This window comes from Chinchilla lanigera, unplaced genomic scaffold (genome assembly GCF_000276665.1).
Source record: "Chinchilla lanigera isolate Chin_1 unplaced genomic scaffold, ChiLan1.0 scaffold00036, whole genome shotgun sequence".
Taxonomy (NCBI): domain Eukaryota; kingdom Metazoa; phylum Chordata; class Mammalia; order Rodentia; family Chinchillidae; genus Chinchilla; species Chinchilla lanigera.
The window spans coordinates 19,823,493-19,841,398 of record NW_004955437.1 but is presented as its reverse complement, the minus strand read 5'-3'; the positions used below and the strand labels follow the sequence as shown (position 1 = coordinate 19,841,398).

The 17,906-nt window shown below is 57.2% G+C and overlaps 1 protein-coding gene across 7 annotated transcripts in view; it reads left to right on the top strand.

The window, feature by feature from the left end:
- Positions 1-17,906, top strand: part of Cdh23 (cadherin-related 23) — a gene marked incomplete at its 5' end in the record, with an annotated part of 360,927 nt that overhangs the window by 203,320 nt on the left and 139,701 nt on the right. For 6 of the 7 annotated variants that reach the window (XM_013516828.1, XM_005390030.2, XM_005390028.2 and 3 more), the window contains 3 exon segments: positions 4,492-4,497; positions 7,059-7,208; positions 7,645-7,803. In XM_013516828.1, coding sequence (XP_013372282.1) covers positions 4,492-4,497; positions 7,059-7,208; positions 7,645-7,803 — 315 coding nt within the window. 7 annotated transcript variants of the gene reach the window in all.

Below are 17,906 nucleotides of genomic sequence, written 5' to 3'. Positions count from 1 at the left end.
CACTGTGATCCCTCTGAAGGAGGGAGGTGTGCATGCGCAGATGAGGAGCACCTGCCCACCTTACGCCCTCTTTATACACGGATAATACACACATCTGTGAGGAAAATGATGGCTCTCTAGTATTCTTCCACCAAAGTGCCAGCTGCCAATCGGATTGAATTAGATTTCACAGGGGCTTTTGCAATACGTGGAATTCACCAGCAAATTACTCTTAAAGAGGGAAAATCAATCATTTGGAGCAGAGATAAGCTGAAGGCAAGGCAGCCTCGGATTGATCCCGTCTGTGCAGGCGTGTGTGGAATTCAGCAGATAACCTGGGGGTGGGGGTGGGGACAGAAGAGAATGGTGGGAGGGAAGGAGGGAGAAAGAGCAGTGCCTCTGTTTGGGGTGCTGTGAGGAACCACTGTGGACTGAGGGGCAGATCAACAACAGACACAGATTTCCTCCTTCCAGAGGCCAGGAAGTTGTAGTTCCCGCGTGTGGTGAGAGCCAGCTTTCTGGTCCATGAATAGACATCTTTTCACTGTGTCCCCATGTGGCAGGAGGCGCAAGGGTAACTCTGGGACCCTTTCATAAGGACTCTAATCTCATTCACAAGAACCCTGCCCCTGGGCCGGGGATGTAGCTCAGCGGCACAAGCGCCTACCTGACAAGCACAAGGTCCTGAGTTTGATTCCTGGTACCAAAAAAAAACCTTGCCCCTGTGACACAATCCTTCCCAGGGTTCCACCTCTTTGGGAATTAGGATTTCAGCAGGTGGACGTGGATGTGGGTGTTAGCACGCTAACAGTCTACGGCAAGGGAGATAACACTAAGGGCAGAGGAGGAGAAAGACACAAAGAGCAGCAGAGAGCAAGGAGAGGGAGAGAAGGGAGGGGCGCTGGCGGGAGGAGCAGAACGCAGTCCGAAAGAAGAAGCAGGCATTAAAGGGCTCCGAGAGGATGCCCGGGCCGAGCTTCCTGCTGTACAGACCAGGAAACTGAGGCAGAGAGAAAAAGAGCCTTTCCCAGTCATCCAAGAATGAGCTGCAGCTGCAAAAAAAAAGACCCCAGAGCCAGGCTGCAAGCCTGAGCCAGGGCATCGGGCTTCGGGGCTCCTAGTGGCCGGGTCAGCCTGGTACGCAAAGAGAAAGATAGCGGGGCTGAACCACAACATACCGACATGTGATGTGGGCTTCTCAGGGTCCCCCAGTTAGAGCTAGGAGACAGGGAGTCACCCCCACAAGGCTCCTTCTACTGGCCACCAGTCCCTCTTGGCTGTGAGGTGAGACAGGTGGCCTGAGGAGGCCACAGAGGCAAAGAAACCCTTGGTACCCCTGGGTGCTGGGGCAGGAGGGGCGATGAAGGACGAGGAGATTCCTGCCTCCATCCAAGGTGCACTTGGCCGTGTCTGATCGGGTTAATTCAGCAAAAGGATGGACAAAGGAGTGGTGAAGAATACAGCTTTGTGAGCTTTGATTTTCTGCCGGTCAATAGCATGGATCAGACCCACAGAAAGCACAGTGGGAGACGGAGGAGTCTGCAGCCCCTGTGTCCGTTCACCCCGCACACAGCCAAGCCTCCGTTGTCCTCTGCCCACTCCTCTTCTTCCTGGTCTATGTAGAAATTAGCCCCTCCCCAGTGCCCGTGCGCAGGCTCAGGTCCTCTGAGGGCCTGGCCATGCTCTTTCCTGTACACAGCGTTCCCCAGCCTTTGAATGCTAGCATCCTCGCTGTCCTTCCCTGGGCCACCTCCATCCACGTGACCCTGGTTCCTTTTCTGTGGAGGGGAACTGAGGTCCCCTCCGGGAGGGACATTGTAGTTCCCAGGGTGAGAGGAAGGCCCCCTGGCACTTGAGGTGCAAAGGAAGGAACACACAAGGCCCTGCCTTTGGGAGTCTGCTGTCTGGGCCGTGAAAGCACGAGGCACGTGTTCGCAGAAGGTGCTGGCACAGAGAGGGTCCTGCTCCAGTCATCTTGTCCCGTGTTTTTCTCTCCCCGCCTCACAGGCGGGGAACTGAGGCTCTGGGACTGGAAGTGAGTTGGCCAAGATCACACAGCTGGGGAGGGACTCAGCGTATGCCCCAGCTTTGAATCCTGCTCCCTGTCCTGCATCACACGCTGGGTCCCTGACCTAGTCACCACCCTGAGTGCCGGGGGAGAGAGCAGGACCAACTGGTCCACAGCAGGGCTGAGCCTTGGGGTGGGGGCAGCCCTCGCAGCCAAGGAGGGAGCCCGGAGTGCCGCAGGTCAGGCCTTCTCCCTCTGGAGCTCCAGGGCATCAGCAAAGGGAAGCACAAGTGCCCAGAGCACCAACCACAGCAGAGCCCAGCCCGGCTCCACCTCAGAACGGGGAAAGGTGCTAGTGCTGTGTTAGATGGTGTCATCTGCCCCCCCGGGGGGGTGTGGGGGCTGTAGAAACCCCTCCCAGCATGATAAACTCCATACAGACCTGAAACCCCAAACCTGAGCCAGGGGACCAACAGAGAAGGCAGGGAGGATCTGTTCTGGGCAGGCGGCCCCTCTCTGATGGCCCTGAACCTCCAGGAGGGGGCGCAGCAGGCAAGGTTAGGGAGCAGGGAAGCAGCCCCTTCTGGCAGCTGGCTGATAAGGCGCTGCCCTCCATGGGGGCTGGAAGGCTGCAGTCACCAGGGGCAATCGGGACGGGACTGCGAGGAGCCAGGAGTGGTTTCCCACATATATCATCCTCCCCGTAAATAAATAGATCCAAGTGCAGTCGCCAGGCCTCCCTGCGGGCAGCCAGCGGCTCCCAGCCCTCTGCAGCTCGGGCGCCAATCAGCCTCTCATCGCCTCTCCCAGCTGGAGCAGAATTTAATCCACCAGGCCCCTCTCCACACTCACTGGGGCTCCTTTTGATGTCCTCTTTATCTCCCTTTCCAACAAAATCGCCCCTCCACAACTCCGAGTGCATCTCCCACCTCCTTGTCTGCGGCTCCCGCCCTACGCAGGCGGCCCCCAGTAGGACAAGGGCATGGAGGAGGCCCGGCGGGCCCCAGCCCATTCTTCGCTGCCTGACCTTGGCCTGGGGCAGAGCCTGGGCAGACCTCTTTCCTGCCAGCTCAGAGCAGAGCAGGATGGACCCCAGTGCAAACGTTTCGTCTGCAGCCAGCTGTGTGGCAGGAACAGTTAGTTACCCTCTCCAGCCTCAGTGTCCTTCTCTGAGAAAGGGGTGGACTGGTGCTGATACTGTCGGGCCCTGGTGAAGACCTGGCACACACAGTTGAGGGCTAGCAGGCGGAGGCTGTGGAGTAAAGGCTCCCAGCTCTGGCTGTGGTCATAGGGAGTTTGCATGTCTCCCTCACACACGCCCGCATCCCCAGTGCTGACAGTCACAACTGAGCCTAGGCAGGGATAGCCCTCTGGGCACATTCTGGGAGGGACAGGCTGAGCACTGGTGACCTGGGAGCTCTCGGGACAGCAACACATAGTCCCGACAACCAGTGTCATGCAAGGCAAACTCCCACCCCTGGAGGCAGAGCGGAAAGAAGCCACAAGTCCTTGTTCATTGAGGCCCACAGAGCCGTCCTGCAGGGACCAGGAGCTCACCCAGGGGCTTGTCCCCTCTGGGTGCCCTGTCCAGCCAGGTCCTTACCCTGCAGCTACACTGAGCTCACATCAGGCATCACTTCAGTCCCCTGCTGCTGACCTCAGTGATTGGGACAGCCCCTCCCCCACATGCTTCTGCACTACCTCTGTTCAGGCACATGGAGCGGGTCAGAGTCTTTCAGTCTCAAACTTGCATCTTCCCTGGCATCGCCCTGTCTCGATGGCTCTCACCCTAACAGGCACCAGTGTCCCTAGAGTGCTGGGCCCGCCCCAGACCTTCCAATACATGGCCCCTAAATAGGAGTCTCTAACCAGTTCCTGGGACAGAATCTCAGGCCCGGGTTCCAGCCCCTGCAGCCTAGTTTCCTGGGTCTACAGTGTGGCCTACATGCGGGCTGGTTTAGAACTCCCATGATCGCTCTGTGCCTCTCCCTTGCTGGCCCCTCCCGGACCCCTGCGGGTGCCTCGGTGCTCTCTGGCCCAGCCCATGTCCTCCCTGGCTCTGCAACACGGCTTCCTGGGGAGCATGGGGAAATGCAGCTGCCTGAGTCCCGTGCCCAGGAGACTCTGGCTCGTGGCCCTGGTCCTCTGCATCCCACACTGGCAATGCTCCTGCCTCCAGGCCATCATCCTCATGTGGTCCTGAGAATCGCTCTGCTCCAGTGCTTAGAGGGGTCCCCACTGCTCGTGGAAACCGACCGAGGTCTCAGGGTGTCGCCTGCCTGGATCTCTCCCTACAGTCGCAAGCTTCCCTACCCGGCCCTTGCAAACAGTAATACATTACTCTTCATTCCCAACCCTGAGCCTTTGCTTGGGCCAGTGGCTCTCAAAGGGAGGCCTCTGCCGCCATCAGCACCACCTGGAACTTGGGTCAGAAATGCATGCTCACAGGCCCCGGCCCAGACTGTGCAGTCCACAGGTTAACAAGCCATCGAGGGGACTCTGAGAACTTGGTTCTTAGAGCCACCTCCTCCCCTAGAAGCCCTTTTCCACTGGTCCAAAAGCCAGCACCTAGCCGGGCGTGGTGGTGCAGGTGACACATGGCTGTAATCCCAGCACTTGGGAGGCTGAGGCAGTAGGATTGCCGCAAGTTTGAGACCAGCCTGGACTACATAGCGAGACCCTGTCCTAGAAAACCAAGCAAAGCAGAAACAAAAGGAGAAACAAAAACCTGCACCTTCTCAACACTGCCCTTCTCAGGGCTGCCTCTCCCGAGACTCAGCCCTGGGGTGTCTTGTGTTACCATTTCCCTAATGACTGAAATCACTGACCACATGGCCAGCGCAGTCCTCACTGCAGACGGAACGCTCACCCCAGTCCTGAGCTCTGCTTCCTCTGGTCTGGGGGGCAGCATGCCCTGGCCTAGGCACTGGGCCTGCGCCCCTCTCCCCACCCTGCTGCCAGCTCCCTCTGCTTCCTTGAGCGACCCATTCAACTTCTCTGAACTGAACGTCCAACCCCTATGACTCTTGGAAAGAGGGTCACATGGGGTGACACATGAAGAAGAGGTCCTGGAGCCTCAGCACCTACTGTGTGCCGGGCTCTGAGGTGGATTTTCACTGCATGAGGCATAGTCTGTGATCTCAAGGGCTCAAATATTTCAGAATGACTGCAGAGGGGACTGAAGGTGTGATAGAGGCACCCTGCAGCCATTAAGAGAAACGAGGCAAATCCTTGGTGCTTCCCAAGTACCCAGTACCATGCCTAGTAGTCGGTACTTGATAAATGTGTGCTATATTGCTGTTGTCCTTGTCAACAGCAGCTTCCATATGGACAGGTAGAAAGCAAAACATAGTTTTTGTTTTGTTTTTTGCTTTGCTTTGCTTTGCTTTGTGATACTCGGGATTAAACTCAGGGCCTTTACAGCTCCAACTTCTTTTTTTTAATGAGCCAGAATCTTACTAACCACTAAATCACTAAGTTGCACAGGCTAGACTCAGACTTTCCATCCTCCTGCCTCAGCCTGCCAGAATGCTGAGATTATAGGTGTGCACCACTGTGTCCACCTTTGAAACATAGTTTTAGGTGAACATATCTTCCCAAAGCCATGTGTGTAGGGTGCCACTGTACCTGTCAAAGGGCAGAGGCATCTGTCTCGCTCTGTGTGCAGATAGATATCACATTGAATGTACTTCCCAGGAAGGAGGCCGAGTACAGGCTGTGGTGGCTGTCTCAGAGAAGGCTTTTGGGTCTGGCTCTGGTGAGAGGGTGCTAGGTGTGTGCCCTTTATACCTTTGAGCTATTGGAAGATTTTTCACATCTCTGCGCACCAAATCGCAGACATTTCCTGTGTTAGGAAAATAATGTCGCGACTGCCCTTGGGCTGCATCCTGCAAGGGGTTCTCCAGACTCCCGGGCGCAGGACGCAGGGATGTGGTCCGTCACCACCCGCCTGTGCTTGTGGCTGCCCGGGTGGGGAGAGCGCTCCTGCCCCTCCTGTCCCTGCCCTCTTCCTGGGTCCTTGCTGTTGCTCCTCTCCTCCACTGCCCAGCTCGCCCCTCCTGAGGTTCTGAAGCAGTGGCCCTGGAAGTGGACAGGGCTGCTTCCCCGGAAGAGGGCGATGTCCTGACCCTGCACCCAGATTCACTGTCTTCTCCTGTTCCTCCCCCACTCTCGGCTCCTTCTCTCCGGCTCCTTCTCCCTGTCTCCACACTCTTTGCCTGGCGACCCCCACTGGCAGAACTTGGTAAGTGAGCCTCAGAAGGGCAGGGCAGGGCAGGGCAGGGCTGGGAGTTGGGTGGGCACCGTGGGGAGGGCACAGCCCAGCCACCCGCACCCTCAGGGGCCTCCAGGTCCTGTAGTCCAGGGGCCAAGGTGCAGGGGAGGGTGAGGCATTGGTGTCACCTTTCAGAGCTGTCACACTCTACTGATTTCGGCTATTAGGGCCCCTTCGGGCATTTAATTGGTCCCCTCCGTCTGCCGGGATGGGTTCCACACCAGAGGGAACAGAAAATTTTGCAGCCCAACAGGCCCAAAGGAATGTCCCCTGCAGACCCCATGCTGGGGAGCCCCGCTACCTGCCTAGACCCCAGGATCAGCAGGAGAGAGCTGTCAGAGCTCGGCTCCCACCTCACATGAACTCTCTGTGCCAGGGCAGGTGTGGGCTGGCTACTGGATTACTTCTCCTCCTCTCCTCCCTTCCGGCCTCTCCCCTGTCACTGCTCCATCTCCCCACGGGGCCTCATGCTGGCGGTTTCCCCTCTCTCCAGGGGAGGCTCCAGAGGCAGAAAAACAAGCAGGAGACAAGAGCCAAACCGTAGAGGGCACATTGTGGGCATCGTACAGGGTGATGAGGGCAGAGGGAGCCAGGGGAGACTTCCCAGAGCAGGAGATGGGGCTGGGAGAGGGCGGCATCACCCAGCAAGGAAAGGGCCTCCGAGGCAGGGTGGGCAAACCCTCCCAGCCTGTGCCTCCTCCATCACCCCCGGGGCAGCACCCTGCTGCCTCCTCTCCCGTGCCCTCTGCACCTCCGCCCAGTGCCTCTCTGATTGCTGTCTCTCCGCTCTTGGTGCAGGGCCTGAACAGCATGTTCGAGGTGTACCTGGTGGGGAACAACTCCCACCACTTCATCATCTCCCCCACCTCCGTCCAAGGGAAGGCAGACATCCGCATCCGGGTGGCCATCCCGCTGGACTATGAGACCGTGGACCGCTACGACTTTGATGTAAGCCACCCCCCATCTCCTTGGGTCAGGTGGGGGCCTTGGGGGAGGTGGTGGAGGAGCGTAACATCTCCATAAATCCTACCTCCTACCTCTCCCCATCTTCCCTGCGGATCTGACCCAGAGAAACTCACAGAGAAAGAAGCAGGGTTCTTGCTGAGCCTCCCTTTTGCAAAGAGGACAAGGATATATCCAGGAACTGGGCAGAATGTCACCAGGCCTGTGGCAGCCCCAGCTCCCATCTCCTGCCAGCCTGGCTCTATCACCCCTCCCCCAGGGCAAAACCAGGGGCCAGCGCTGGCCACGGGGAGCAGGGATGGGATTCGCGGTGGCACACAACCGGGACAGGCAGGGACCTGCCCGGGCGTGAGGGAGACTCGCGGGAACAGAGGCTCATGAGCAGGTGGGAGCTGACGCAGCCTGCGCCCTGCTCCCCCAGCTCTTTGCCAATGAGAGTGTGCCCGACCACGTGGGCTACGCCAAGGTGAAGATCGCCCTCATCAACGAGAATGACAACCGGCCCATCTTCAGCCAGCCGCTGTACAATGTCAGCCTCTACGAGAACGTCACCGTGGGCACCTCTGTACTGACGGTCCTGGTGAGTCCCTGCCACCCTGCCGGGCGGTGAGCCCTCAGGCAGACCATGGGCGGTGGCCGGGGGTGCTCCCAAGGACCCTGGGCAATCAGGAGGCTGTATGTGTGGATGTGTTAGAGTTGAGACTCTCCAGGATGACCTCCCTTGGCCAAGGCTGCAGCATGGGAAAGGGCCAGGCTGGAGGAGGGGATGCTTTGGTGTCCTGCCTTTTCCTTGAGAGGAACTGATCCTGGGTGCCGCAGGGGGTGGGGCAGGTTCCAGCTGTCTCTGAGGAGGGTGGTCCTCCCTATCTGAACACGGGTGCCAGGAAGGAGGGAGCTCCCTGGAGGTGCCCGAGCAACCCCCACTGCCCTTGCTAGGACTTGTCCTTTGACAAGGGGCCTCCTCCCAGCATCCATTTACATCAGTAAATCCTCTCTCTCTTTCCTTCTCCCTCTCCCTCTCCCTCTCCCTCTGCCTCTCCCTCTCTCTCTCTCTGTTGCAAAGGACAAAAACCTTTAGGTGGTTCAAAGAAAAAAAAAGATTGGCTGATGTAACTTGAAGGCATAAGTGATTTCAGGCATGGCTGCATCCAGGCGTTCAGTTGAGCAGGAGTCTGTCTTTGGCCCTCAACTCTGTCTCTGCATTGGCTGAGGGGGCTCCAGCACCTCCAGGCTTGCTTCTTACCAGTTTATCAGCCTTAGTTGGGAAGAGCAAATCTTTTGCAGTAGTTCCAGCCAAAGTCCCAGAACTGATATTCTCAGCTTGTTAGGCCATCTTGGAACCAATGCCAAGAATTTGGATATGCCAGGGATAGGTCATGCACCCCCTAGGGGATCCAAGGGTTGGTGGGGTGAGTCTTGCGCAAGTTATGTGGGCTGAAAATGGGGAGGAGGCGGCTATAATAAAATTGGGTTGTATGTTTCTGTGCTACCGAAGTGGTAGATGTTGCTCCACAAGCTCAAGGCCATGCCCTTACTATGTGCTCAGTAAGTGTTGAACTCACTGCGGCCCCCTCCCTGTCCACCTCTGGCTCCCAGAGTCCTTGCTGCCTGCTGTACCAGGCCCCCGACTCTGAAGTGTGTTTACTCTGCAGACAGATGGTGTAGAACTGTGCGGAGCCCCTAGGCCCTTCCCATCTGACAGTTATTAATATTTCAAGCAGATGTTTAGCTAGTCAGGCCGTCAGACGTAACAGCAAGTCTGCTGCTACTGCTCTCCCCGTGCCTGCGTCCCGGCCCGTGGCCTCCAGCTTCTCCAGTGTGCTCCAGCAATACATCACCCACCGCCTGAGGACCCCCACCTGACTGAGCCTGTCACAGCCACCTGAAAGCATGGGCCAGCGGCTCCGGCTTCCCATGCACCCCCAAATGTAGGGAAGGGCACCCCAACAGGCCTGGCAGGGCACAGAGGTAAAGAATCTGGGGTGGGCTCCGGGCTTGGGTGTCAGAGGAGTCTGTCTTGGGGCTCTCACTTTGCACCCCCAAGTCTCATGGCCCTGGGGAAAGGATGGAGACAGCCATAGGGCACAGTTAGTGTGTGAGTGTAGTGTGCTTTGGTTGGTGGTGCCATGCACAGGTGCCTGGGCCTGCTCCAGCTGGGCCGGGGAGCAGGCCGTGGTGGGCATGAGCCAATTCCTTCTCTGTAGACTTTGTCAGAGCTGGAGCAGGCCCTGGGCCTGCTGGGGACCCACCTGACCTGTCTTGGTCCCACTTGCTCCTTGCGTGCATCCCTTCATGTGAGCAGCTGAGCTTTGCCTTCTCTGGGCTGCCGAGGGCTCTACAGAGCTGCCAGGCCCAGCCACTGCGGTTCCCAGCTTCCTGCAGCCACGCCTCGCCTGCCTCCTCCTCGACCTGCAGGCGAGGTCCAGGTCTGTGGACCCATGCAGCTGTGAGGAGTCATCACACTGGTGAGCAGCTCTGGCTTCCAGGCTCCCCAGGGCGCCTCCTGGTCCTCAAAGATGGCAGGTTTCCCGGCCACACCCTGCTTTGTCCCCCAGCCCATCTGTTCTCCACTTAGACCTGGGTCAGCCCCATCTCTCCACACCTATTGCCGCAAGGGGCTAAAGTTATAGCTGCCTGCTCGGGGACTGTGAAATTCCTTCTCCCTGACCTTTTCTGGGATGTTATTAAAATGTTTCATGGGCAGTTGTGTCGGGAAAAAATTAGAAAGAGAAGGAAGATGTTTTAATTTGTAGCGAAGGCCAGAGCAGAACCTGCTGCGAAGGGGACTCCCCAGCCCCCACACCGGCATGCCCTGCTTCTGTGCTGGTCACCTGTGCGGGGGGGTGGCACTTGGAAGTTAGGGTGAGGGGAAACTGGCTGTCACTGCCAACCTGGGCATCTGCCTGGGGTGGAAGAGCCAGACCGCTCACCTCCCTGGCCCCTGGTTACAGCAGGAAGAATTTCCACTGGGGGAGAGGAAAGAGTAGGGACCTCAAGTTCAAAGGCTTGACCTTGAGCCCAGCTCAGCACCCAGTTGACACCATGGGACACAGGAACTGCTTCCCTTCGTAGCACCCACCCTGTACCACTGAAGTGTGCCTGGGCCCAGGCTGTGTCTGGGGCCACCTCTGGGGACTGTGCTGTCTGCCGCCGCCACTGCAGTAATAACACTGCTCAGTCGCTGCCATCACTGACTCCTTGCTGTGCTGTGCACTTTGTCCGCATCAGTTCTAACCTGTTAAGGTGCTGTGTCCTCACTTACAGCTGAGGAAACAGGCTCAGGGAGGTTAAGTGACTTGCTCAGGGTCCCAGCGCAGGTAAGTGGCTGACCTGTCATGCACACAGACCCCTGACCATTACCTAGGAGGCTGCCCTCCTGAGGCTCTGTGCTGGCCACAGAGGAGCTGGGAGGAGCCGCTGTAGATCGCAGAGCATGAGCTACATGGTCACTCTGGCTGCTGTGTCCTGGTGACATTCTGGACCCTCTGACACCACCGAGTGAATTTCTACCTCTCTGGGGCCAGAGCTGCAGGAGCTTTTCCATCTCTGGCACACCAGGTTAGGGAGACATGAGCACTTTGCTCAGGGAACCAGGGTCCTCATGACAGCCAGAGCTGTCCTGGGTAGGAAAGGTTGGCTGGAAGGTGGCAGGGCAGGAGGAATGGCAGCGGGAGTTCGGCCTCTCGGGGTAACTGCTGCAGAGATGGGTGGGCAGGGTGTGCACAGGGGTATGAGGTGTGTTTCGTGGGCTGTGCTAGCCTGGTTTCCATTACCATAATGAAACACCTGAGACAAGATATAAAGAAAAGCATTTTATTTAGCTCAGGGTTATGGAAGATGAAGGTCCAAGCCTGTCAGAGTCATCCCGGGAGGACCCAGAATCCACTTTTGTTTTGTTTTGTTTTTGTGGTACTGGGGATTGAACCCAAGGATTTTGTACTGAGCTACATCCTGAGCTCTTTTTTAATTTTTATTTTAAGACAGGGTCTCACTAAGTCATTAAATTGCCTAGTCTAGATTTAAATTCATGACCCTCCTGCCTCAGCCTCCCAGAATACTAGGATTATGGCTGTATGCCTCTGAGCCTAGCTTCAGAATCTGGTTTTACTGTGGACTAAACACTTTGGGACTTGGCTTCCTTCCTACCAAGTGAAAAGGTAGTGCCTGTCCAGTGTCTCTGGGTTGTCCGTACACTGGGTGCAGTGACATTGATGTATGTAGTTAAGACTTACAGATACGAGGGGTGGCTTTTATTATCATTGGCCTGAAAGGTCCTGTCTGGCTGTCTTCTACCCTGTCACTGTGGGCCAGCCCAGGTCAGCCAGGGAGGGCCTTTGACAAGGCCCTGGGCCTCAGTTTCCTCCTCTGTGACACAGGGGCGATTGTGACAGTTGAAGTGGCTCATGGAGACATGTAGCTCAGAACCTAGCCTGCAGCACACTCAGGAAGTGGCAGCTTGTCACACTGAACCTCCTGGCTGAGCCTCCTGGGGCCACCAGGCTGGGCAGGGACACCATCCTCCTGGCCCTTCCCTGGGCAGCCCCAGGCAGGTGAGGGGACTGGGCACTGCCTCCCTCAGCACCTCCTGTCTCCCTGAGACCATCATTCTGGTTTGCTATGCCTGGGCAGGAAGGGGAGGCCGACTTGCTGTTCGGTTTCCTCCCGCATGTGAGGTCCCCTCCCACCGCTGGCCTCCAGCGCCCCCACCTGCCCTGGCCCTCGCTCTCCAGTGCCATCTGAAAGTGTGGGGAAGAGTCCCAGGGTCTCCATCACCCCCTCCTGTAGCCACCTGGCTTCCCTCCTGCCCAGCCCAGGACCTCCCTGGCCCCTCTCCAGCCACATATCAGCGGGGAGCCCTGCTGCATGATGCCAGGCAAGCTACCCCTTGTCCCTCCCTTCCCCTTCTCCAGCAAAGGCTGCAGTGGCCAAAGGGAAAGGCTGGCTGAGGGTGTTGCTGCAGGGCCTGGCACTGCCCACCACCATATCACTGAACCCAAGCAGTGGAACTTGAAGCGGGCCAGGTGGTGTGGGAAGGCCAGCCCCAGCCTTGGTCTTGGGGATGCGCCCTGGGACTCACCCCTGCTCCTCCCAGACCCTCTGGCTCCTAGCAGAAGGGTGTGTTGCCCTGAAACATGGTGGAGACCATGGCCTGCATTGGCCACAGCAGGGAGCAAGGGTTCAAAACCAGACCCAGGCTTAAACCCTGGCCTGCTGCATGCTGTCTCTGTGACCCTGAGCGGTTGCTTCACTGTGTCCAGACCCCGAGTCTCAAGTGTGCAGTAGTAGTAGTTGTCCCGCGATTGAGAGAGGTGGGGGATCCAAAGGTCTCAGTGTGCTAGAAGGCCCTGGGTAAGGGACAGCTGTGTGGTGAATACCATGATTGTTACCCTGACCCACCTGGAGGTGTGGTCCATCTTCGCCAGGGCTGCAAGCAGAGTCAGGGTGCCGGCTCTTAAACCTAGGTCTCTTGATCCCTAGTTTCCCTGCTTTGGTACCAACTTTGCACACTCTAGAGCCTGCACTGGGTTCCATGTTCTGCAGGGGTCATCTGGGATTCTGAGTGCTTTTTCAGCAGAGGCCCTGTGTGTTTGTGTTGCAGGGGTCCCTGCAGAGTGCATAGCGTGCCTCAGCTGCGGGAGTTTTATAATTAATTCTCTGCTCCGAGAAACTCGGTGGCAGTGCAGGGTTTGATCCATTCTTCATCCGCCAACAACAAACACTTTGTGTCTGCTCTGAGTGAAGCATGGGCCACAGCCCTTTTGCCACACTCGAGGATTCGGGGGTAAGGAATAGGAGAGGTCCCGGGGTCCAGCTTCTCTGCTCCCCCAGGTCTGGATGACTCCTCCAGTGGAGGCGGGATCAGCAGGGCCAGGTGCCTGGACAAGTCCTGCCAAGAACGGGCTCAGCTGAGCTGTGCCCTGAGCCCCTCCGTACATCCTCTGCATGTGGCTGGGCATCTTTTAGCATGGGGTTCTGACCGAGAGCGCCCCAGAATGGGCCCCAAGAGAACCAAGCAGAAGCTGAAGCTGTGTGGCCTCTTCTGACCTGGCCTCCAAGTCACCAGCATCATTTCTGCTGAATTCTCGTAGTTCTGAGCCAGGGACGCAAATCTCATAGTTCTGAGCCAGGGGAGGGGACAAAACCACCCCCCACCCCAACTCGCAAAGGAAAGAACGTCAAGGAATTTACGACCTGCCACCCTACCCCCTCCCCTCTTACAGAGGGGTCGTGTGTGATCTTGGCACTGTGAGACCGCAATCTCTGTCCCCTCCAGGATGTGACACAAACCAGGAAAAAGACAGGAGGAGCACACCCTTCATGTCCCCTCTTCTGCCTGGCGTGGAGCTGGGAGCTCCCTCCTGGGGAGGAGGGAGGCACGAGATAGAACTTTTTGCTGCCCCTAGGCACTGCCTGGCAGGTGGATGTCAATCCTCTGGGACTGCATTGCCATCCACGGCCTCCACAGCTTGGCTCTGAGCTGCTTGCCCTGCACATCCTGCAGCCCTCACACCCCTCTCCCCAGCCCCCTAGGTCACCCGTCTTCCCTGCATACCCTCAGCACTTTCTTACCAAGGGTCTGCTCACCACACCTCACCCGCTGCACCCTCCGTCCTCTCTGAGACCATCCTGGGGCCTCTCTCTGGCACCAGCCCAGATGGTGACCAGCATGTGCCCACCTCCCAGGGCTGCTCTCTGTCCTCCCCAGGCCCCTGAGTTCTCTGCCTCACCATCTCAGCCGCTCTCACCTCTGCTGTGAGCAACTGTCCTCCCCCAAGCCACTGAGCACCTCTCCCTGCAGGTCTTCTATCTGGCTGTCCCTGCCCTGGGCAGCACGGAGTAGGTTTGACTGCTGTGCTCACAGGTATCTAGGACAGCTTCTGAGAGGGATGTGGCAGGAGAAAGGGCTGAGCACAGGCTTCCTGGGGAGACTGAGGCAGAGAGAGTAAATTATATTCCAGGTCACCCCCTCTGGGGAAGAGCGTGTGAGAAGACTGCTGGCCCAGGACTTACTGGGTGACCCTGTGCCTGTCTCTTGCCCTCTGTGGGCCTCAGCCTCTTGTTCAGACCATGGAGGGGGTGGATTGCTGGCTCCAGAGTCCTCCTCCCAGGTCAGGCAGGAACCTCCCTGGAGTGTTCCACAGGGCCAAGGGCCTGCCAGCTGCAACTCCATTCAGTGAGTGTGTGTCGAGGGCTTGGAATGACCGTGGGAGATAAGACAGACAGGTGTCCTTGTCTATGCCAGGAGTACAAGATACACAAGAAAAAAAATCAGAGACAGTGTGTCAGGTGGGAGTAAGTGCTGGAGGGAAACTGAGGCTGGTCAGGGTGGGGGTGCCAGGGCTAGGGTGGTTTCAGCACTAGAACATGTGCTCAGGGTGGGCAGGTATCCTGCAGAAGGTGGCATGAAAAAGAACACAGATGGAAGAGAGAAAGGAGTCCAGGTTGAGAATTTGGATTGAAAATTCAGGAAAGAAAGCCAGGTGTGGTGGTGCATGCCTGTAATCCTAGCACCCAAGAGGCTGAGGCAGGAGGATCAATGTGAATTCAAGGCCAGGCCTAAACTCCATCGAGAGACCTTGTCTCGAAAAACAAAAACAAAACAATCCAGGAATGAGCAACCCAGGTGAGGGAGCAGCAAGTGACCAGCTGCGAGCCAGGAGCCTGGCAGAGAGAGGGTGGACCCACAGCAAGCAGGAGGGGACACAGGAGGACAGAGGGGTTGAGACCTTTGGCTGAGACTGGCTGGACCCCCTCTGAGAAGCAGGAGCATCTTGGGGTCCCTGCAGCTACCCCATGGGGAGTAGACAAAAAGGAAGCTGAGAGACTGGGCGGGAGTTGATACCCTTACCAGGCAGGGGGAGAGGAGGAAGTGTCCAGATTTCATCCTCTGCCACTCCCCTGCCCAGGCAGCGGGGGCTGAGCTCAGCCAGGGTACCCACACCTCCATCTTCCTCCACAGGCCGGCAAAGCGCATCCATCTTTGTGTCTACCTGCCTGGCTGGGAGGGTCCTGCACCTTGACAGTTGTCAAGTAGCCCTGGGCTGGGGTCCTGTCCAGCTTCCGCCTGGCCTGGCCAGGTTGCTGACTGACTGGATTTCCTATCCTCCTCTATATGAAGGGGAGCCAAGTTCCTGTCTCAGCAGTGATAGGAAGTGATGTGTGCCAAGGTCATGGTCCGAGGCCTGCAAAGAGCAAGTGGTGCCAGTGCCTCTGGGTGGCTTCCAGAACAGAGCCTCTCTCTGCTTCTGAGGGCATTGGTTGGACTTGACTCTCCTGTCCTATAAAGCTGGTGACAGAAATTGCCAGCGTAAATTATGAGTGAGTTTGAGAGCCATTGGCTCCATCTGGCCACAAGCAAAATGCAAAGAGGGCAGCGGTCAGCATAGGGAAGACACTCCTGGGCTTCCACCTGAGAAGCCGGGGAGCCAGGCTTCCCCATAGGCCAGGCCTCCCCCAACATCCCTTTCCTGTGAGTCCCCACCCCCACCCGGCCCTCCCACCTCCTCCTGACACCCCTCACCATTGGCATCTTAATTGATCTCATTGTTCTCAAACCCCTTGAGACCTGAGACTCCAGCTGTGCTTAAACAGAACAAAATCTCTTCCAATTTCCCCACCGTTTAAAAGAAAATTGAATTCTTTATCTGCAACCTGGGGAGGGGAGAAGAGGGAGAGGGAAGGAGGGAGGGAAAGAGAAAACGAGAGAGATCCCTAGGTCCCAGGCCCTGTCCAAAGCTAACCTGGAAGGCTTTGGTAGACAAAGTCTCCCTGATTTTAAGGGTGACTGAGGCTGTCCTTCTGGGCCCTTTGAGCCACTCCTGGTTCTTCTGCATCCAGGGCCACTTGGGGGCAGGTATGGTACCGAGGAGGCTGCGCCTGACAGTGATTGACAGGTTGGAGTTCCTCTGCCTGTCAGGCCTCAGTGCTCCTCGCCTGTGTTTATCTCCTTAATCTAAATATCAGTCCGTAAAACTGAAATGGGATGGAATGAGAGGTAGGACAGATGCTTGGGAGAGAGTCCTTCCCACCACCGCAGTGGGCAGGGAGGGGGCTGCCCGTGGGTCCCAGGCCTGCGTCAACAGTGGCACCCCCACCTATGCTCCAAAGTGGGCTGTCCCAGACCTTGTGTAAGGTCTGACAGTTCTCAGGGCATTGGCCGTTCAGCTCACTGATTTTTGGCAAATTGATCTAAGGCCTCAGTGCCGTGTCAGGCTTCAAAGCACTGGGCAGCCCATGTCACAGGTGCCTCCAGGATCCACCGAGCCTGAATGGAAGCTGTCTGCCGTGGCTTTTGCCCCTTTGCGAAAGCAAGGGAACACTTGTTAAGATCTCAGGCCTCATGAGCAGGCGTCGGTTGCTGCGATGACCCCAGGCACCTTACCACACTGTTCGCCTCCCTTCTGCATCCATTGAACAGAAGAATCTGTGGTCCAGGAAGCTTAGTGCCCTGCCCAAGGTCTGCCAGCTACTGAGTGGATTTGAATGGGGTCTACCTGACTCTAAGCCCCTGGGGTCCCCCTGCACCGCTCACCACTCTCTGCAGCCTCTTGTTGGCATCAGCTGTCCCCAGTCCGGGCAGAGTGCTTTGCAGGGCAGCTGCTCACTCACTAGTGACCTTGAGCAGGGCGGCTCCAGGGCCCTCGGCATCCTCACCTATGAAAGAACTGCGCTGGGTGCTCCCCCAGGTCCCACGCTAATGACACGTGACTGCCCGCCCCCAGCCAGTCCCCTCTTGTGCTGAGTACCACCCAGCCTCCTGCATTCTGTGCCTGTCGGAAGTCACCCTTCCAAAGGTCAACTGCTGGTCCATCCTGCTCAGGCAGTTGCTCAGGGACACCAGTGTGTGGAAAATGGACCCTTGCACGAGGCGGTCCCTGCATGAATGGGCAGGGCCAGAGCAAGCTCATAAATGCTACAGACCAAAGGCCTGAATGGGGGGCACCTGTGCCATGTACAGGGAAGGTCATCACCTCAGCCTGGGTGACAGGGGCGTCACAGGCAAGGAGCGGCCACCAGGGGCCCACCTGACTTTGTCCAAGGAGTACTTGGAAGAAGTGGGGGGTAGAGGGGCCCACAGCAGTTTGGTAGAAGGGGGGTTGCTTTACGGGCCCTGTAGCAGGGGTGGTGTCTCTGGTGCCCATCAGCTCACTCCTGGAACCACTCAAAGCCACATACACCTGTTGGCTTTTTGATAAACACCCAAAGATCTATGGTAAAACTATATTTAAGCACTTGGGAGGCTGGGGCAGGAGGGTCACCATGAGTTCGAGGCCAGCATGGGCTACAGAGTGAGACCCTGTCTCAAACAAACAAACAAAAAACTACATTTAACTTCTTGATGCCAAGGACACACACACGCATGCAGATACAGACAAATGACCTGCAGGACACAGATATCTAACCCACAGGACACACTCACATATGTACCCAAGATAAAACAGTACTTCCTTTCAGCGTGCAGACAGCCTAGTATCTTCTATTTTATTCTATTAGATTTCCTTTTGTTTTAAAAAAAGTGCTCCTACTGTGTTCATTTCATGAGCATCTAATGGGGCCTGACTTGTTTGGACATCTCTAGAGGGAGCCTTCTCTGCCTCCCCGTCTGACAATGACAGGACGAAGGTGGTGGTGGTAGGGCTGATACAACTCATATTTTTCAAGTACTCACTGCAGGGGGCACAG